The sequence below is a fragment of the Mus caroli genome, chromosome 16, assembly GCF_900094665.2.
Source record: "Mus caroli chromosome 16, CAROLI_EIJ_v1.1, whole genome shotgun sequence".
In the NCBI taxonomy this organism is placed as follows: Eukaryota; Metazoa; Chordata; class Mammalia; order Rodentia; family Muridae; genus Mus; species Mus caroli.
The window spans coordinates 70,837,820-70,860,511 of NC_034585.1; the positions used below are offsets into that span (position 1 = coordinate 70,837,820).

The 22,692-nt window shown below is 35.9% G+C and overlaps 1 protein-coding gene across 1 annotated transcript in view; it reads right to left on the reverse strand.

Annotated features, from left to right (window-relative positions):
• Lipi (lipase I) overlaps positions 1 to 22,350 on the reverse strand; it is a 41,087-nt gene extending 18,737 nt beyond the window's left edge. The window contains exons 1-7 of the mRNA XM_021185487.1: positions 22,193 to 22,350; positions 13,740 to 13,787; positions 10,738 to 11,123; positions 8,161 to 8,269; positions 6,307 to 6,408; positions 3,155 to 3,244; positions 1,621 to 1,788 (exon numbers count right to left, since the gene is read on the reverse strand). Of these exons, the coding sequence (XP_021041146.1) occupies positions 1,621 to 1,788; positions 3,155 to 3,244; positions 6,307 to 6,408; positions 8,161 to 8,269; positions 10,738 to 11,123; positions 13,740 to 13,787; positions 22,193 to 22,238 (949 nt within the window). The 5' untranslated portion in view covers positions 22,239 to 22,350. The remainder of the gene's footprint in view (positions 1 to 1,620; positions 1,789 to 3,154; positions 3,245 to 6,306; positions 6,409 to 8,160; positions 8,270 to 10,737; positions 11,124 to 13,739; positions 13,788 to 22,192) is intronic.
• Positions 22,351 to 22,692: the final 342 nt, after the last annotated feature.

Sequence of the window (22,692 nt, forward strand, 5' to 3'; positions counted from 1 at the left end):
TGTGTGTGTGTGTGTGTGTGTGTGTATTATGTATACCATAATATACATGAACATAAATAATATAAATCTTATGTATTGAATATATTTCATATATATATGTATCTAAATACAAGATATTAAATTAGTAATATATTAAATATATCCAGATATCTCTTTTTGTCTACCTTGAAACTTTTAAGTTTAATAAGGTAGACAAAATACTTAATTGATACTTTAGAATTTTTAACCCTACTTCAACCTTATGTTCTTAAACAATCTCTACAGTTAGTGTGAAACACAGATAGAGAAACACTACTACTAGAAAAGCAATCTGCCTCTGTAGATGTACAGTAAATAAATAACCTAATTAGGTCTTGGACAGAAGAAACCTATGGAATGGAAATGTGGATTTCACAATCCTGGATAGACCAGGCTTTATGTAGAGATGTTCCATGCATGGTCAGTGAGGCTGAATAAAGCAGGGTACCCCTGGTTCATTTCACTCTTCTTAATTAACTCCTACTCCTAGAGCACCTTAGACTTTGCAAGCATTTCTGGAATATCTTTCCATGATACTAAGCAGATACTGATAAGTTTATAATATGCTGAGATCTGGAATTCTCTTTGGGAAATATTGAACTGCCTCTGGAATTCTTTTAAGTCTTCGGTTTTTAAAGTATTTACCTGACCATCTTCTAATTATTTATTTATTACTTCACAATTTTATATATAGATAATATGATTTGGAGGTTTGGATGAAAAGGGTCCTTGTAGAGTTGTAGGGAAGGCCAATATTAGGAGCTGTGGCCTTGTTGGAAGGAGTGTGTTCCTGGGAGTGGACTTTGAAGTCTCAAATGCCCAGTGTCACTCTCTCTTTCTGCTGCCTGCTGCTCCAGATAGGAAACTCTCAGCTACTTCTCCAGCACCATGCCTGCCTGCATGCCACTATGCGGCCCTCCATGATAATAATGCACTACATCTCTGAATGGTAAACAAGCCCTTCTCAAAGGTTTGTGTGGGTTTTTTGTTTGTTTGTTTTTTGTAAGAGTTAATGTGGTCATGGTGTCTCCTCACAGCAACAAAATTCCAACCAAAGCAATATAATTAGTGCACTTTGATTATCCCACCCCCCACTATTCTTCATCTGCTCCTACTTCATCCCATCTTTTCAGAGTTATTTATTTTTCTCTCTATTTTCACTGGCAGGTTTTCATTTTCAACAGCTGCCAACATAACTATCTTTTTTACATTTTACTGATATAGAAGGCATGAACTACACAGAATTCTTGACGACTTGCTGAGAGCAAATCCAAAGCTAACTAGCTAGGAGGTACACCTCTTCACTTGTACCTAAAACTTCCTGTTAAAAGAAAGACAGGAAAAAAAAAAAGCAGTTTCCAGTGCACAAAGAATGTAGACATTCTGCCTCTAGACATAGGAAGACAGGAAGGAAAATTCCTTAGACAAAAATTGATACAGAATGTATACACTGAATCTGCCATTACTCTGTTTATAAATTTTCCCCAAACTGTAATGTACTAGCAGATTAATATAAAACACACTTTAGCATCCAACCTAAAATACTACCCTGATGGTCTTACTCATCTTGAAAAGGAATTGTATAAACACAACTTCTCTCACCAAGTCTTGGGCAGGAGTCTTTGTAAAGGTTCCCACAGTCCACACACAAACCATTCTTGTAATCTTTATAGGAACGACAAGGAAATGAAACAAAGTTGCAGCTTGTTTCAAAAGCTGCAAGGAACAAGTAAATGGCTCTCTGATGGTCGCATTTAATAAAATTGGTTCCTTAGGTGTGAGAAAAACAAGCAAAATTAACTGTAAATATATGAAATCAAGATCAAGGGAAAAACCTGACCATTAAGTTATACCAAATTCTGTTTCTTATGTATACAGAGCATTGAAAATACAGTTATAGTTCAACCATTGGACTGAGCACAGGGTCCCCATTGGAAGAGTTAGAGAAAGGACTAAAGGAGCTGAAGGGGTTTGCAACCCATAGGAAGAACAACAATACCAACCAGCCAGACCCACCAGAACTCCCAGAGATTAAACCACTAACCAAAGAGTGCACATGGAGAGACCCATGGCTACAGTGACATATGTAGCAGAGGATGGCCTTGTTGGGCATTAATGGGAAAAGAGGCCCTTGGCCCTGTGAAGGCTGGATGCCCCAGTATAGGGGAATTCCCAGGTGGGGAGGCAGGAGTGGGGGGGAGCACCCTCATAGAAGCAGGGGAAAGGAGGATGGGATAGGTAGTTTCTGGAGGAGAAACCAGGAAAGGGGTATATTTGAAATTTAAATAAATAAAATATCCAATTAAAAAAGTCCCATCAAATTTTTAAATTGAGCATGACTTTTTCATGAAATTAATAAAACATTTTCATCAAGTAATAATACGGAAAGCATAGCTGTTTCAATTTAACAGGCTATACTAACACATTGCAACAGTGTTTGCAATTATAGAATTTCTCCCTTCTAGTTCTATATCCCTAAAATACTGATGCAATGTCAACTATGTCTATGGAGACAAGTGTTGTTAAAATGCACTTATGTCACTTCCCTTTCCCAGTTTTTCATATTTTCTTTCGTTGGTTCAATCTTCTCTTAGTCACAGTGGAATTTGGTCATGCACTAAGTGCTTAAGAGGGCCCCATTCCACACTCAGAAGCCATGAATAACCCCATGTGTGGGACACAGAAGTGGCCAGTGTTGTCAAATCTGTGTATATGTGGTATTGATCATAAGTGCTAAATCTTGTGATCAAACTCATGTTCTAGAAGTATTCTAGGATACTTGAGTTAGATGTGTTTTTCTAGATAATAGAAAATTGTTCTTTATGGTTAAAATAAGGAACTAAAATTGTTGAAACAACACCAAACAGGTTTCACCCATGACCAGTTGTTGTATATGCTAGTAACCTTAGTATATTAAGTAGTATCAATTTAAATTATCTCTTGCCAGTAACTCTTTGAAGTCAATAGCAAAAATTCTGATATCAAAATCTTGCCCACAGATTAAGTAGCCAAAAGATAAATTAATTTCCCATATCATTTTGGATTCTGTATAACTGTAATCAGAATATATTGTATGAAAAAAAAATCTAGTTTCAATAAAAGAAAAAAAAAGAATGAAAATACTTTTTTCATATACCTGAAAAAATTGATGTAGGACAACCTGGCTGATGTTTTCCTCCATTTGGATAAAAATCAATGTGTCCTGATGGCTCTCCAATACCCAAACCTAGGAAGAAAACACCGATGAAATCATAGAGCTTTTAAAATATTTTGAGCAACTGTATATAATGAAAATATCTGCTAAAATCCATTAAACTTGGTCTTCAGAAATTGTTCTATCTTTGTTAGTTTCTTCTGTCTCCAGCAACCCTTCCCTCCATCTCTCCTTCTCCCCACTCCCTCCTTCTTCCTGCCATGACTTTTGTCCCTTTTCAGAGATACATCTATAAGAGATATATATGCATATTCATATAAACAACAGCTCAAAATACCCTAGAATTCACTATGTAACTGAAGCCTGGCCCCAAACTCAGAATAATCCTCTCTATTTTGCCCTGTAAATTCTTAGATTACATATATGAGTTACAATAAATGGATGCTTTTTTAAAAAAATTAGCAGTTTTCTGGTACCTCTTTTTCAAATTGTTTCTCATAAAAATTATGTGTTAGTAATTTTGCACATTTATGATTCACCTGCTTTCTATGGGCAAATCCTTATACTTTGCAGTAGCGGGGACAGGAAAATTGTTGGCGTGGAAATGATGTGTGATAGAGAAAAGAATACAAGAGAAACTGAAAGAACTGTCAGATAGTAATCAGTGTAATGGAGAGAAAAAAATCAAAAGAAAAACACCTAGCAGCAAGGATAATCCTTGAATACTTTTTAAAAATGGAAGTTAAACCTGGAAAGCTTTTTAATGTAGCTTGGCTAGAGAATTTCTCACTCTGAAGTTTGACAACTTAAGTGGTTGTGAGAAGAGTGGGAGGCAGTGAGTCAACCGTATACTGGGAGCACACTAGGGTCCACAAAGAAACTGCGTAAAATACAATGGGCAAGGATCAGCACAAGGTGAAACATTATTAGGTATTTCACATACAGCTGTCAGGGCAGTGTGATGCATTTCTCCCTGTTTGGATAAAGGTGCCTTGGGCTTGCTGATGCTAGCATTACTCAGTAGCAAAATCTACAACACTTGCTTCCTCCAGCGATTACAACTTGAGTTAGGATGGCATGAGCCATGTGCCTATGATTCATGTGCTTCTATTTGCTTCTAGAATCCCAGGGCTCTGGAGATGGTTCCAATTCTGAATCTATTACCAATATTTTACTCTATAACCAAAGGGAGCATGAAAGGCATATCTCAGAAAACTTGGGACTATACTTAGATGTGAAATTTCACTGCCACATAAGATTGAAATTCTTTAGCTGAGGGTACAAGCAATTTCGTGTTACTGAATTCTTGAGATAATATTAGTGTCTAGGTATGAATCAAGAGGCAGCACTTTTAATTTAGGTAGAGCATATAACAGAATCCAGTAAGGTGTCATATCATAAAGAGCCATAAAATGGGGTCATACACAGCATGAGAAGCAGATAAAAGTGTGTTCAAGGTAAAAAGATGAAAGCCAGTTTAAGTCATTTCATTACAAGTCCTCAGACTCCATAGAAGCAAGTGTGCCTTCAATGTAGCCGTGGAGAATCCCTCCTTTAGCATTACAATGTACTCACTTAGTTGAATTTAAGCAAAGACTTGCCATTATTTAAAATATGACCCTAGAACAGTGGTTCTCAGCCTATGGGGTCACCATCTCTGTGAGGGTCAATTGATCTTTTCACAGGATTCACCTAAGACTGTTAGAAAACACAGATATTTGCATTATAATTCATAACATTAGCAAAATTGCAGTTATGAAGTAGCAATGAAAATAATTGGTTATGCGATGCTGCAAAATGAGAAAGCGTATTAAAGGGTCACAGCATTAGGAAGGTTGAGAACCAGTGCCCTAGAGGAAAGTCAGCTGTTTGGAGTAATCTCTGAAACCTCTGCATGTCTCAGAACAGCATGAAAGCGCCTCGTGAGACAGATGTCTCACCTGCCAATGGGTAAGGATAAAAACAACAGAGCCACTCAGCCATCAGGAAGAAACAACTGGTACTTATTGTGAATCCACAAATGGTCCTTGGGGCAGTCCTGCCATATGTACACATATGTACATTCACATAAGAACATAACTTTAGAGATTTTTTATTGTTTTTAATGATCCATATTGTGTCTGTGTGGGGCATGTGCACGTAACTATGGGTGTCTGTGGAGGACAGAACTACTTAACACTCCCTAGATCTGGAGTTATGAGCCGCATGTTATAACTCTGGGCAGTGCATGATCTGAACCACAGAGCCTTCTCAGCAGCACCCTGTGTACTGATTGTGAAAACACAAAGGACAGGGATAATTGTCTATATTTTGGCTTGTCTTGCTTAAAAGGATGATTTCAAGTTTCACTCATTTTCCTGAAAATGTTGTGATTTCATCTTTCTTTATGGCTATATAAATTTCCAGGTATGTTTATCTATTCATGGGCATCTAGACTGCTTCTGTGTCCTTAGTATTGTAAGTAGTGCAGCTATAAACATGTTTATATACCATACATACATGCAGAAAAACATTGAAGTGAGTTTGGTAAGTAATCAAGAGTCTCCCTGATATATATGAAGAGTTCAGTCAGTCTGTCTGTCTGTCTGTCTGTCTGTCTGTCTCTCTTTCTCTCTCTCTCTCTCTCTCTCTCTCTCTCTCTCTCTCTCTCTCTCTCTCTGTGTGTGTGTGTGTGTGTGTGTGTATCTCTGTCTCTCTCTGTCTCTGTCTGTCTCTCTCCAACTGACTCATCTCATTCATTCAATCAAAAGGGCCTCAGGACAGTCTCAATAGCTCTTCTAATGCCTTTGTCGAACATTTTATAACCAAAGCCATCCAAACCCTGTTAGAGAGCTTTATAAAGGCTATTTAAATCAATAGAGAATAATGCCTAGTTATAGAAAATATTCCTTATCTGTGTTTTTAGTGCTATGCTCAGTTCTACTTGGCATGCATTACAGGTGGGAAAGAAAGCTAAAGAGCAGCATTGAACATGGCAAAGAAGTATTGTAAAGTCAGTGACTGCCCACAGAATGAAGAATTAAATCCCAAACAGTTTTATCTGCAACTCTTCCTCATCTTACAACCTCAAACTTGGGATCTACATTTCACATTTTGCTTTGAAACACAAATCTCATAGATACTTATTATTTTACTTTTGATATCAGTGTGGATGACATCTACAAACTTGGCATCTGTGTAATATAATCTGCTATTCGATGGCTTTCTAGAAAATTGTGGTCCAGCTGGGTCAAGACCTGAAATTCAAAACATAAACTGTCAATGGAGTTATATTTTACTAGCTTGCTCTATTTTACACTTGCCGATTTTCAATTATAAACATAAGCACTTGAAATTTTAGTTTAAACCTGTCCCAGCATATTTAAAGTTAAAATAAATTTGACAAACACAAGTACTTTCATTATGTGAATATTTATCAGCACCCTTCAAAGGCATTCAAAACACAGGAAAGATGTTTCAACAAAATATTGATATCATATTTTACCAAATTTATCTAAAGAATAGATGAAGTTAGCTGTGTAACTTTATATTAATTGTAACCATGACCTCTTGTGTTGGAGGAAAAGCCTTAATAAATGTCTTCTGGACCTCTCTTCACTTCTTCCCCTTATCAGCCTCATCCTATATTTGTTTATAGGTAAAAATGCTCCTCAATACTATTCAGGTAACAAAATTTCTATTCTCTTAATAGTCCCATCTCCCAAGAGTTTCTGATACATCCTTAAGGAAAAATGTTGCAAATTCCATGAATACGAATACTATTCTATAGAGTAAATTCTAAAATAAAATCTCAAGATCGTGACTTTCTGAAGCATAACAAGGAGGTAGGAATAAAATTCAGTTCACTGAGGAAGAGACCATTTTCCCAGACCCATGAGGTGAAGGAAAAAAGAACTGACTCCAGCAAGTTATCCTTTAACGGAAATCAATATATAAATAAGTGTTATTTTAACTACTGCTCCTCACACTCTTCTATTGTTCCTATTTTATTTAGCCTGTTTGCCTGAGTGGCCTACCTATCTCTTTCACTAAATTTTTCTGATGGAAGAAACCTGTACAAGTTCATGCATCTCTATGAGTGATTTCACCTTTCCTTCCCCCCTTTATGGAACTTTATTATGAAAATATTATCCTTTATAAATCACTGGAGCTACCATAATTATCCTATTGACATAGCTATGAATAATTGCTTAATAAACCTGACATAGACAAATGATGGAAATTTATGCAAACACCATGGGGTCACTACCTTTAACTATAGTTAAGTTTACCTTGTGAATCTGAGTGAATGTGAGAATATTTCATACTTGAATATCATCTTTTGATTTATCTAATACTCAAATTAATGCTTAAAAATATGAAATTACAATAGTGCTTAGGGATATGAATTGCATACCTAAAATTCTAAACTAAATTTTAACAGAATGGAATGGACCTTGCCATGTATTCTTTGACATTCACATAAAACTACAAAACCCAATACTTGCTTTTCATGACCATAATAATCACTAAGAAAGTATTCACAATCTACAGTTACAAAATAGTATTCAAATATATTTTGTATAGCCTGCTAGGTTTTAAGTAGAATAAACTCTAATGGAAAATGTGCTAAAAAGATATTTTCCCCCGGTTTTAAAAATCTATTTGGATCATTAGGCATGATAGAAGTAGAAACACATCTTTTATAAAGTCGTCTATGAAAGGAAATTGTGACAAGTTCCTGATTAGACAGAAACTGATCCATCTCCAAGGGGGAATACGCAGTGTAACTGTGGCTTCACAGAATGAGTTGGGCAGTGTTCCTTCTGTTTTTATTTTGTGGAATAATTTGAAGAGTATTGGTATTAGGTCTTCTTTGAAAGCCTGATAGAATTCTCCACTAAACCCATCTGGTCCTGTTTTAACTTTGGCACTTTGTATGTGTCTAGAAAATTGTCCATTTCATCCAGGTAAAAAGATAATTTTACAAAAGAAAAAGATTGTTTTACCTGTAATTCTTCCAAGTTGACCATGAAATATCTTTCCTACAAACCCACTAATATGAGCCCCTAAGCTCATGCCAATGAAATGAAAATTGTCAAGTGATGCCCCATGGATCTGTAAATGAAAAATACAATGTAATAACTTTAATTTTTGATAACCACACATAATTCCTAGTATACTGACATTCTGAAATCCATTATTGATTTTGGCTTCATATAATTCTGGAACATAAGGAAGAGGACTTATAACTGTGAAAAGATATGAGTTTGTTCTGCTTGTACCACAAAATATCTGACCTTTCTCTATCCATTTCCAATAACAACATTAAACTTTACTTGAAAGTTTAAATTTATGTTTAGTACAAATTTAAAGTTTTATTCACCCATATTCAGAGTGAGATATGTAAAAGTAACATTTAATTACTGAGACATATAATAATCAAATACTAATAATTGACATGACTGTGTGCTTATTTTGTGCTAAATACCTTAATATGTGTTTTATGCTTTATATTTAATATTCATGTTTGCCATATGTTATTCATTTCAATCTTATTATTTAAAACTAACCCTATGCTAAAATTATTAACTAAATAACATTCTGTTATATATCCATTTTACTCAGAAAACAGAAGTTAAAGACATATTCAAAGCTACATACAAAGATGTATTCTAAGTCACTGAATTCTGAATATTTGTGCCTCCAAAATTCTAAACCTTAATATTTATGACCTCTGCAGGAAATAGGGTGGGCACAGAGAATGCAATGGTGTCACAAAGTTGGAGCATTCAAGAATGGGGCTAATGTCCTGACAGGCAAAACCTAAAGAAGCTCATTTGGATCTTCCATGATGTTAGAATGCTGAGAAAAGATTCAAACTATGAGCCAAGAACTGGTTCTCACCAGAGCCAGACTCCTCCAGGTCTTTGCAGAACCATGAGACATGAATGTGTTTGTATATAAGGTCAGTTTAAAGAGTTTGTCATACAGTGGCTCAAATGGACTAAGGCCCAAGGCTGGAGCTGTTTGATTACGAACTATATGCTAGCCTTCTGTCTTCCCTTCAGGGTATAACAAAGCCCCTAGCAGAACTGGTAAAAATATATAAGTCACTCTTATTTTTGAAATGCTATGATGAAGTATATGGACTCAAGGTGGGTTCCAAGACCACTGGTTAGATAGTATAGCAAATCAATCGAAGGACAAGGTTTAGACATCTGGTCTACATCAAGTAGGAAGCTTTGAGAGCTCTCTGTGTGTATATTTTTTGGCCGACTCCCAGGGAGCTAATAGTGATGATGCAGATTACACACTGATGTTTGAAGCTCATAAAATGATGATCATTTTTCACCACTATTGCAGAGCCAGGCAGGGACGTTCCTAGCAAAAAAAAAAAAAAAAAAAAAAAAAAAATTTTTTTTTTCAAATACCTCAAAGCAATTGCGCAAAAAAGAGGAGGGAGTCGCTCTCCAAACCACAAAGCTTTGGTTTGGCTACTTCTCTCCCAGCAAAATGCCATGATTTTTTCCTAAAATTCTCTACTTAACTCACCCTTTCCACAGTATGTGGTGCCTGTTATCTCAACGTCCGTCCTGAGTCACAATGTTTTTTAAATTGGAGATTTTAAAAAATTAATGAAAAATTATTTTAGTCACTTGTTAAGTATATGTCATGTGCCATTTAAGCATGAACACATTTGCGTATGTATAGTAACATATGTTTCTATGTCAATTTAATATTCGTGCAACATAAAATAAGATTTCATAATTTTTAATGTTTAAACAAAGAAATTTGGCAGAGATGTGAAGTGGCTGTTCACAGTGACACAGATGAGAGGCAACAGGCTCAAGCTTTGATCCCCTCCAGTGTGAATCCTGGTTTGGATTCTTTGATGTAATACCTGTTCAACCTAGCATAAGTTTAGAAGTTCATTTCAACTAAAATTCAGACTTTAAAACTAAGAACACCCCAAGAAATTGAATATGACCTATCTTTCTCTGAAATACTGTCACCACCAATTCTCAGAAAGAAAAAAAAAAAAACATGAAGCACTGTAAATTGTTTACTATGCCAAACTTTATGGCACAGTAAACAATAATTATTCAAAAATAAAAGACCTAAAAGAAGCCTTGAATTTAGTAGATCTATGCCAAACCTGAGGAGACCTGATGAAAATTGAGAGCTATGTTCAGGTATGTCAGAGTTAACTACATCCTAGACTCTTTTCCTCTCATATTTACCAACAACAAACATATTAGCCAGATCTTAGAAAAGATAACTAAAAGAAAAAATGTACAGACATTACAGTAATGTCCACTCCCATATAAAACCATGAATTCAGTTCAAATTCAGAGTTTTAAAGAGCTTTAAATTGTTAATAGTTTAAAATAAAAGGTTTCTCATGTTTAAAAATATGAAAATAAAATATGGAGGTAGTATTTAGAGTAGACAGAATATGGCTTAAAATTTCTATGTCTAAGTTAAAGTTCCAACTGCTTCCGGAAAAAGTATTCATTTCATGGTATCACATAACAAACCATATATTGTATATCATCGGTCTACCTTAAATTTTTCCAACTTACCAAAAGATTTTCAATGGTTTCTCTCAAAATCTCAGCAACTCTTCTGGTATTTCTAACAGCTCTAGAATACATGAAAGTCGTAGCGCCCTGGTTCCAGTCTACAACAATGAGATTCACATCTTCCTGTTTCAAAAAGGCTTTAGTAAACCTAGTAAGCCACACTGGGGTGGAACCAAAGGGCCTGTACCCATGAATAATCCAGACGGTTTTCTTCGATGGGTTGAAACGGGTGTTGAGTGAGTTATTAGATTCAAAGAGTGGTTCTGCACACTTGGCGTTGCCCCTTGAGTACATCAGCAGATTTATCTTTACTTTGGGACAAAATAAATCTTTTAAGCTATTCATTGCACTTAACTTTGTGAATTCAAGACATGTTCTATTCTTGTCTGAAAAGATAAAAATTCAATCTGAGCATTAGGATAACAGTGCCATTTTGTTGGTATAAATTTATAAAACTGAATGGGAGAATTCTGTTTTATTTGCACATTAACATGATTTACTGAGCACAGCTAATGTTAAAGCTGTACATGGATCAGGTAAAAAGACTTCCTGAATTAGAAGTAATAAAAATAATAATGACAAATATGAACAAATGCGATAGGTTCCAACTCATAAACACTCTTTTAAAATAAAATAAAATGGCTCTGACTTAAGCCATTGTTACTACTAATCAAGTGGGAAGGACGGCAGGAAAGGTAGATACATTGTGAATTTTTACAAAAGCTTTACAGAAGTGCATTTACATATTAAAATATTATCTCACCATTATCCATATTAACACGAATAAAAATAATAGAATACCAGTTTGCTCATAAATTTATAGTAGTATAAAATTCCTTCTATGGCATATAATTCAAGCAGGAATAACTCCAGTTCGTTAGCCTCGACAAATTAGCAATACCATGAGAAGACAAAGAAAAGGAGGAGAGAAAAAGAAGACAGGAAAAGAGGCAAGAAATTGTTCCAAAAGATTGGTGAGTGTCAATATACAAAATAGATATAAACAAATGCTTAGAAAATAGAGTGACGGAATGTGGGGTCTGAAAGTCGTGTGACAGGGGGGAGCCAGACCAGAGCAAGAGTGAGTTTGAGATGTATCCAAATCCTGAAATCTCGTCCAAAGATGGCAGGAGTTAGAACGGCATCCTCCTTGTTCTGGGTCTGCATGCTCTGGTGCAAATAGCCTCTATGACCCCCAGCTCTGCCAGCCTTGAGGTCGTCATGTAGCCTGGTGCCCAAATTACAGGTAAACGTCCCCTCTATCTGCCTACAAGGCCATGTCTCACAAGCTCCTGGAATTCATTTTCATACAAATGAAGCATGAGGAGCCCCTTTGTACCAAACAGTAAAGTACACTCATCCCGAAAACCCCTACCCACTCCCCAAGGTTTATATAGCTGTTCATACCCCCAATAAAAATAGCTGTTTCATTGAAAATCCATCTGAGAAGTCTTTTTCTGCCCACTCTGAGCTGAGATCCTAGGAACCCGCCACCCTCCCAACAGGTAAGCTTTGTTCCTTCCATTTTGAGTAGATATGCAATGGTGACTGGATACCCCGCAGGCAAAAGCAGAACTGGGCCAGCAATAAAATACTGCTAGGAAGTTTTATATGTATGTGTGCAGTGTGTATATATTAAACACATTATTAAAGTTATTTTTATAATATTTGAATTAAAATGAGAAATTATATTATTACTAAAGATATTAATAATCACAAGATTTTGTATAATGGCAAAAAGTATAAAATACCTTTATCTATCTGTTATTATCTGTCTATCATCTACCTCTGTATTCATTTATTCATCTATCCATCCTAGAAGAATGAAGGCCAGAAAATGAAATAACTAAAATTGTTAAATAGCAGTGGTCACTGTAAGCAGTAAAATAATGGCTGCTTTATATTTAGATTTTGTAGTTTTTCCAGAATTGTGAATTGTTGATAAGCATGAGCATAAAATATTTTTATGGGTGCATTGCTTTGTGCTACATCTTGAGCATCAATTTAGTAATACTATTTTGGAAATAAACTTTTCAGTATTTGTCAAATATTTATAAAAGCATTAGTAAATACCTAAGTGATTTAAAATTTAAACATTGTAAATAAAAGGAAAATAAAAACAAGAAGTAACAAATATTATTTTAATATGGTACATAATATGCAATACTTATGATCATTCTAACTGTGAAAGCATAGATACACTATTGCTATACTTACTTAGAGGAAAGAAGCTAGCTATGGAGCTATTACACCTGCATAGTATTTCCAGGTCAGTGGAGATGTCATTAAAAGGGCCTTGTAATAAGTATTAGAGAAAAACAAAGAAATAAAGAACAGACCCATGGTGGCTATCAACATGCTAGGCTAAGCAAATTTTATGAATCATATACATCCACCTCATATGCCAGGTCTGGACAAGTGTGAAACATAGTCAGATAACCCAAACTCCTTTGTTATAAGACTTGATAGACTTTGCCTGGTCTTAGAGGAGTACTGAGACACTAAATAGCAAGATCCGTCTGATACACAAGTAAGACAGAAACACCTACATCCAAAGAGTCATCAGAAATATGTCCTATTACCAGTTGTAGCATTAATTGTCTATGTTCTATAGCATTGTCATTCGGAATAGAAGAAAACAATGTCATTTCAAAACAAAGAGAAAGAAGCTATTGAGGGAAAGTTTAGAAGTTGTTTTAAAAGACCAGGATCAGATCAAGAACAGGACAATTAAAACTTCGATTAAGGAAAATATACAACTGCATAATAAACATTCGAATGATAAAATCATATACAATATGAAATCTCTCCCTGCAGGAAGACATGGAAGAAGGCAGAGTTAAGATTGTGAAGAGAGTGGAGATAACGGTGGAGACAAACGGTGAACGTTTGGGAGAAGAGAGGAGGGCTGTTTCACCAGCTAAGGGCATCTTTTGATGGCATTGTTTGCAAACTCAACAAGCTCACCACAACGTAGAGAAATGTCACTCAATTGAACTCACCAGGATCTTTAGAAACTCCACTGGTATTTGATTGAAAATTGAAATACCCTAAAAATGTGAAGACAGAATGTTTCTGGTTACAAACAGAGTAGTGATAACTTCAAGTTTTCTCCTTTTGAAACATTTCATCAAAGAAACTAAGGTGTAAAAATGGGACTTTCAATGGAAATAGTTGAAACTTTAAAAAAAAATCTTTTACTTTTTCTAAAAGACATTACACGCACTTATTGCTATGGTGATATGTATGTTTGTGCCCCTGTGCACGTGTAATACATATCGATATATGAGTGCATGCTCCTGTGTGTGTGCAAGAGAAGACCAAAGAGAAACAGCAGGTGTCTGCCTCCATCACTCTCAAATTGACTGCCTTGAGACAGGATACTTCACTAACCCAAAAGCTACTGATTATTTTTTGGTTGGGGGTGGGGGAGTACAGCAAACTTTATTGATGGTATTCAAGCAAGTAGGTAAGGCTCCCTAAGCCTCTCCTGTTACTATGGGGATCTGGGATGGAAATTGTGAGGGAGATGCTCAGTGTTGGGGGCCGAGTTAGGGGAGGGACTCCTCAGCAACCCAGGGCTTCTCTTCTAACTAAATTGACAGTCAAGGGAACCCCAAAGGCCCACTAGTCTCCGGCCCTTATTGCTGGTGTTACAGTCACTCACAGCTACTCCCATCTTTTTTTCCATGAATACTGGGGACTCAAACTCAGGCCCTCATGCTTTCAAAGTGAAGCCTGATGACACTCTTAAGTAAAACTGTTAGATTCACAGAGACATGATTCATAGGAGCTCACTTGAAATACTGAGAATAGTGAATTTGAAAACAGATACGGATTTAACTTTAAATGTTAAAAAGCTGAATAACACAGAAAGTTCACAGCACAATTCATCCATATACTGCTGCACACTAACCTTTTTACTAATAAATAGAATGTAGGTGAGGAGTATAGAAAATTAGACACATCCTCAACTGAAAGTATTACAAGATTCCTATTCTTATCTCCAAAAATTACAACTGCTTTAAATCACTGGAAGCATGGGGTTACGGGAAGAAAAGAGTTATCATGTAACTCTAGGCAATGTGGTTCCTCAAATCCCAATGCCAGATATGTCATAGTTCCTTGTATGCCATTGTCTAAGGCGGCCCCAGAGAATCCCAGAATGACACAGGGTGTTGCCATTTTTCTTGGGTGTCCAAACAGACCTAGTTGACAAGATGTTGTTGTAAAAGACAACATAGCCTGTGGGTGGAAGATACAGAGAACATACGCTATTTCTGTGGAAATTTCCTAGTTTCTCTTTCCTAGTGCCAGTCAGTGCTGTGTGTTGATTGGAAGGAGAGACGTAAGCATTCTTTACTCAACTGTGAGCCCCCTGAACACAAATACTACTTCACCAGAAAAAAGGATTCACTCACTCACTTTGTGCAAGAGTGACATGGCTGTAATGGAGCTAAATACCTGCTCTCTCTGAATAGATTGGAAGTCCGGTCCAAAAAAAGGAATTCATGCCTTGTAATATAAATCCATTCAAAACTCCATGAGCAAGAAGACCTCAGGCTCTAGAGAAGATCTTACTACCACTCTTTGGCTAAATTGACAAGCTGCCTTCTAAATGTGGGCATTTAAGGTTTATTATTATTATTATTATTATTATTATTGGTTATTTTATCTATTGACATTGCAAGTGTTATCCCCCTTCCCAGTTTCCACTCCACGAACTCCCTATCGCCCTTCCCCCTACCTCTATGAGGGTGCTCTGACATTCCCCCATCCACTCCTGCCTCAGTGCCCTAGCATACCCCTGCCCTGGGGCATCAAGCCTCTACAGGACCAAGGGGCTCCCTCCCAGTGATGCCCGATAAGACAATCTGCTACATATCCAGCTGGAACCATGGGGCCCCCATGTGTACTCTTTGGTTGATGGTTTAGTCCCTGGGAACTTTAGAGGGTCTGGTTGGTTGATATTGTTGTTCTTCCTATGGGGTTGCAAAACCCTTCCGCTCCTTCAGTCCTTGCCCCAACTTCTCCATTGGGGTCCCTGCACTCAGTCCGATGTTTGGCTCGGTACATCTTCATCTGCATTGGTCAGGCTCTGGCCTCTCAGGGGACAGCTATACTAGGTTCCCGAGAGTATTTCTTGCAGTTCTTGGCATCAGCAATAGTGTCTGGATTTGGCGTCTGCAGGTGGGACGGGTCCCTAGGTGGGGCTATCTCTGCTCTTTCTGAATGGTTTTGAAGTTCTGTCCAAAATAAGGAGCTCATGCCTGCTATTATAAACCCATCCAAAATTCCATGGTCAAGGAGATCTTAGACCCAAGAAAGGAATCATATTACCACTGTTTGGCTAAATTGACAAGCTGCCTACTAAATATATGTGTTTATATCTATAAGCTAATGCTACTTCCAAACTCAATAAAAAAAAGGTTTCTCTTTACAATAAGTGGAGATAAATATAGGGATGCATGATATTTCACAGTACTTAAGAAAAATGATGTTTGGTCAGAAGCAGGACATTTATACCATCTCCTTAATATTCAGGAGATGTGAATGGAAAGGGGATTGAAAAACATAAGACCAAAAGACAGGGAGAAGACCTGTGAAATATTGTCTTTTGGGCATGTCATATTCAATGTAATCGTGAGATCACCTCAGATGATTCGGCCTGCAATGAGCCTATACTAGACTGGGCCCATTGACCATCATTCATGGCTTAGAGGATCATACCATTCCCTACTGAATGGTGCCTGGGTAGCGGCAGATATATTCATCACTTCTATACACACAAATGAGCTCGCCAGGCTCTCTGGGACTGCTACAAAAATATAATCAAAGGCAAATAAATGACTTGGACTTTATCTGATGACGTAGGATTGTTTCTTAAATAGCATTAGCAAGAATATTAATACACAGCAGTTTAGACACCTGAAAACCACATATTTAAAAACTTTGCATAAATGTGTGACCACATAAGGACCATGCATATAAATGGCAAAAAAATTAAAGACATCTAATAGAAGTATGGTATAATGGCCAAGAATCCCAAGGAATGATACCCAATATCATTGGCTATCCAAAAATATGTTAATTAATGCTCAAACAACATGCCATTATACACACATTAAAATGCTAAAAATCTCTAAGTCCAGAAGGGAAAGTATTACAATCTGTAAGCCTAGCGGGAAAGTATTATGGAGGAAATAAAGCTAGTGTGGAAGAAATTGGAAAAATAATATGGTACTTTGGAATCAGCTCAATTAATTCTTACAGTGAAAATAAATACCTTATTAAACCATAACAGTGTATATCTAGATATTAACCATTGAGAGCTAAGGACATATTCTCATAAAAGCATGTACAAGTTCATACAGCATGCTTTCCAAAAATGTCATACTCTTGAAAGAATCTACATGACAACCAGAAAACACATGAACAGTTGAGTTCTTACAATTTGTATAATTTATTAATTCCCTAGCAATTAATAATAATAATAATAATAATAAACTATTAAGGCATAGACAAACTTAGTCAATTGCAAGAATATGTCGAGTTGAAGATATAGAAAAGTCTAGAAAAATGAGAAACATTCATTGACATGAAATTCTAGAAAAGGGATATTTAATCTAGAATATCAGAAAATAGGATTTAATAGAATCAGAAGTAGGAAAGAAATTAATTGCAAAGTGTATAGAATAAACGGTGTATAGTAAATCTTTTATATCCGAATTGATATGATTTGGTGTATCTTGTAAAATAGGGTACATATAATTTCCAACATGTTTCAGTGTGTTGAGTTAAATCTGTACATTTTGCTGCATTTACTGTATACTTTGATGCTCCCACCTTGATGATAATGGACTGAACCTCTGAACCTGTAAGCCAGCCCCAATTAAATGTTGTCCTTATAAGAGTTGCTTTGGTCATGGTGTCCTTTCACCGCAGTAAAACTCTAATTGAAACAAATACTATCTCACATATAAAAATAGAAGTGAGGTTATTAAAATGATGAAACCCTACTAGTAATTATCCTATTAAAAGAAAGTTGGAGAAGGGACTGAAGATGCTGAGGGGTTTGCAGCTCCATGGAGGGAGCAACAGTGTCAACAGGCCAGAACCTTCGGAGCTTCTGGGGACTGTACCACCAACCAAAGAATACACACAGAGGGACCCATGGTGCTAGCCTCATATGTGGCAGAGAATGGCCTTTTTGGACATCATTGGTAGCAGAGGCCCTTGTACCTGAGGGTGTTCTATGCCTCAGTGTAGGGGAATGCCAGGGCAAGAAGACAAGAGTGGGTAGGTTGGAGGGAGAGCACCCTCATAGAGGAAAGGCGAGAAGGAATGGGTTAGGAGGTTTCTGAAGATGAGACCTGGAAAGGATAAAATACTTGAAATGTTAAAAAAAAAAAAAAAAAAAGAAAGAAAGAAAAAAGAAAACTATCCAATAAAAAACATCTGAAAAAAATAAAAAAGAAAGAAAGAAAGAAAGAAAGAAAGAAAGAAAGAAAGAAAGAAAGAAAGAAAGAAAGAAAGGATAAAGTCAACTGCCACAGTATGAATTGTTTTTAACAGTCTTGAGTATGAGTCATTATTTTTATAGTGTGTGACATTTGGTTCTAGTTTAAATTTATGGAGATAGAAACTGAAAAAGTAAGTACATTTTGGATAACTGACATAAGAAATAAATGGTTTGCCTTATATAAGCAATGGAAATTATGAACTATAATTTTTTAAAAGCCAGAAGCAAATAAATAAGTTTCTCAACATTTCCATAAATTACATTTATATTTTTTCAGTTCTCATTATGTTCTTTTGGTAGCTTTTTTCTACACTAACTGATTTGGGGGATTTTGGTTTGGAATGTCATGGAGGAGGGGCTTTTGTTGTTTGTTGCCTTTGGTGGCGTTTTGTTCACTTAACTAGACAAACAAGAAGGCTCTTGATCCCAGGACACTTTAAGGGCTCAATTGGCCTATGCCTAGCAAAGGACCTCAGGTAGAACTTGTGACCCACGCAGATACTTTAGGAATGTGTAACAGGTTAAGTGGCTTTATTCTTTCAGGAGCTCGAGTTAAAAGGAATGCATCCTGTAATAACTTTTAAAGTACTTAGGATCAGTGACAGGAGATCATAAATTAATTTAAGCTAGTTTAAAGGGGCGTTGGTGACTAAAGTCCATTGGCTCTTTTAAAAATAAAAGAGGGCTGAATAGGAAAGAAGGACACAGAGAAAGAATTATAGAAAGACTGGCGGGAGGGGGGTGAAGAGAAGAGATAAAAATATATACTCACATAAAATAAATACTAAAAGGCAAAAGGACTCTAGGGCCCCCAATGGAGGAGCCAGAGAAAGTAACCAAGGAGCTAAAGGGATCTGCAACCCTATAGGTGGAACAACAATACGAACTAACCAGTACCCCTCAGAGCTCGTGTCTCTAACTTCATATGTATCAGAAGATGGCCTAGTCAGCCATCAGTGGAAAGAGAGGCCCATTGGTTGTGCAAACTTTATCTGCCTCAGTACAGGGGAACGCCAGGGCCAAGAAGTGGGAGTGGGTGGGTGGGGGAGTGGGTGGGGGAGCGTGTGGGGGACTTTTGGGATAGCATTGGAAATGTAAATGAAATAAATATCTAATTAAAAATAAAGAAATAAAGAAATAAAATAAAATAAAAAGAATAGAAAAGATTTGATTAAACACTAACATGCACTTTGGTCCAAATATACATAGAATTAATTTTACTGCAATTCATTTGTGAATTCTAAATGAATTCAATTCGATTCTAATTTATAGTTTTAGAACTATGAGGAGAAATTTATGCAAAAGACAATGTAGAAGTGACAATAGTGAGGACTTCTTAAAATATTTTTTTGTGTTACACATACATAACAAAATTAAACCCACAAAACTGAACACCTATGATACATAAAAAGAATTAGTGGTTGATGATGATTCAATACATCTATATTGTGTAAAGATCAAAGGGGAAGTTCATATATATACATCCTTGCATTTGCTACTTATGGTATCCATTGGTGATGACAACCTAGCCCATTTTTCTTGTTATCTGGTCATGCACAGTACATTTTTGTTAGGTAATACCAACATAAATTGCAATAGATGAGACAGTTCATTCTCCCTATTTTACTGTTCTATTGTATCTTTTGTATCTCCCCCATTCTGGTCCATTACCCCTCGGTGCTTCATGTATCCATCACTCCATTCTTATCCTTTTCAAGACAAATTTTGATTGTGTATTTCACTTAACAAGATATTTCTCTCACCACTGAATTGAAGGAGGTAACAGAAATTGGCTCTACATAGTATAATCTTTGAATTCAAACACTTGGAAACTGCTGAGAACAGATCATCTACCTTGTGCCGTTCAGAGAGGTAGAAGCTAAAAGATGCAGGATGCTCATAGCTGCAAAGGAAAGCAACTGAATAATGCCGACATTAACCACACATTCTATAAAGTTATCTTCCTCTGATAGCCCTTTAAACTCTACTTGTTCTAAATAGTCTGCAAGAATTTTTTTTTCATTTTAACCAAATTCCTATCTGAGCTATACAGCTTAGGGCAAGGTCTATAATTTTAGGGGAAAAAATGACTCTAATTCTCTGTATTCCAATTTTCTCACCTCTGAAATGAAAAAGGAGAGCCATCTTAAACTATCAGAGGAGTCAAACATAGAAACTGACAAACCTTTTCATGAAATTCAAATATGATCAGTAGCCTAAGAATAACGTTCATATTTTAAATGAGAGAAAAAATAGAAATGTCAATATTTTGTGATATTTGAAAATTAAAACGAATCCAATAGTATTCTTCAATAAAGCTTCGTGAACAGGCCCACAATGCTCTGTTTTCACTGAATCTAAAACTGCATTCACTGTCAGATAGCAGAGCTGAAAACACACAACATTGATACAAAATTTCAACTATTTCTTATCTAGCCTTTTACAGAAATATTTTCCTCTTCTTGAGTCAAGAATAAGCAACAACAAAACTGAAACTTTAGCAGTTAGCAATTACAATAAGAATATAGTTGCATGTAATTTAAATAAGCATGCCAATAAATATCTTTATACAATCTGTTCTATACCTTTCTACTAGCCTTGTGTTCTATAAATACTTCTTAAACATTTTAACTAATTTTATGTTAATTTTGATATTTTATTGTCGTCATCATCAGAAACAAGCTAAACTTTCAACAGAAATAAAATATATTTACCAACTATAACTCTATTTTTTCCTGTTGAAAAGTTAGAACACTGGCTAATCCTCGTCACAGTCCTAACCAAAATCTCTGAAAGCCTGGACCAGAAGTGTGCATAATATACTAACAAAATAACGATGGAGTGTCATATCAGAGAAGAAATAAATCTGGTGGTGTACCATTCAAGATTCTCTAGCTCTTCAGTCAAGATGCTGATACCATGTATCACGAATCCAAAATATCTTTTAAAAAAAATCTTGGGTAAAATGTACAATATCAACTACGCATTATTGCTTGGATTATCTATTTAAATATGAAGTTTAAACACCTCCAAAACCTAGGATTATTTCAAATAGCCAACTGAAAGTAAAAGCAAACGTATTCATTTCTACTTGGTATATTATGGTTTTTCGAGTGCATAGTCACAAATTTATAAAACACATATAAGACATAAAAAAAAAATCATCATTCACAAAATTCCACCAGAGAGCTATTCATCTGACTTGTGAGTTTGCTACTGTTTTCATTTACATAAATTAGAATGGCTTGTTCAACCATAACCAACAGGTCATGCTCCTTCACGCTAGAACAAGAAGTTCACCCATAAAGTAGAAAGTCACATTACTAATATTAGTAAACTTTATTACCATTATCAAGCAGCAGAAGAATTACAGTTCTTGCTTACTACCACTAGACACTTTGGGACTTTTATTATGTGAAACAAACAGAGAGAGAGAGACAGACAGACAGAGAGACAGAGAGACAGAGAGAGACAGAGAGAGACAGAGAGACAGAGACAGAGACAGAAAGACCTCCTGCATTGATATTTGGTTTGCTTTGCAAATGATAAATTACCTACTCAATAATTTTCTTCAAATGTCAGACTTTTCAGACAAATGAAATGGAAGCAACTTACATAATACGTCATAATTTTCAGACACTGAACTAACACCTTACTCCTTAATTACTTTTTAACCTTGAATGTTTCTACTTATTCCGTTTGCATATTTTTCCAGCTATTAATATTCTGACAAATAAATACATCCTAAAACTCCTATTTAGCAAACCCACACATGTACACATGAGTACATACCTACCTTCACAATAGCAATCTTGTCTGTTATAAATACCATAATCATAGCAAGTTTTTCAAACGATCATGGCATAAGATAATGTAAACCATATTAATTATTTTACAGGCATGCTAATGATAAGTTATTAATAAACAGCTTACCAAATCTTGCCCAGCATATCAAACACAGAAAAATGTATATTCTCATTTGGTATCAGAAAGTGTGAAAGAAACACTGGAATTCACCAGAAATTTTCTGCAATTCGTTAAGGTTCTTGTGGGATAGGATTGTCTCCGTCCGGCAAGCTTTCCTGTAAAAATGACTCTTGCTCCTCCCCCGGCTGGAGAAGGTGAAGGAGTCTGTCATTATCCACTAGCGTGTGTTAAGAGAGCATGTCTAAGCCAAAGAAAGACTTTGTAATAACTCACAAATGTTCAGCTACACAAATAGCATTTTAATGGAATGAGAAACCTAATTGTAGATGTCTTCATTCCTTAACCTCAGAATTTTAGAAGTGGCATGGGAGGATATGTTTGTGGAAAGCACAGGCGAAAAAAAAAATATATATATATATTAGTAGAAATTCCAGAAATAGAAAGAGCCAGGGTAAGTTGTGTTTTATGATCATTTTGATTATAAACTGAGTTCTTCACAGACCTGA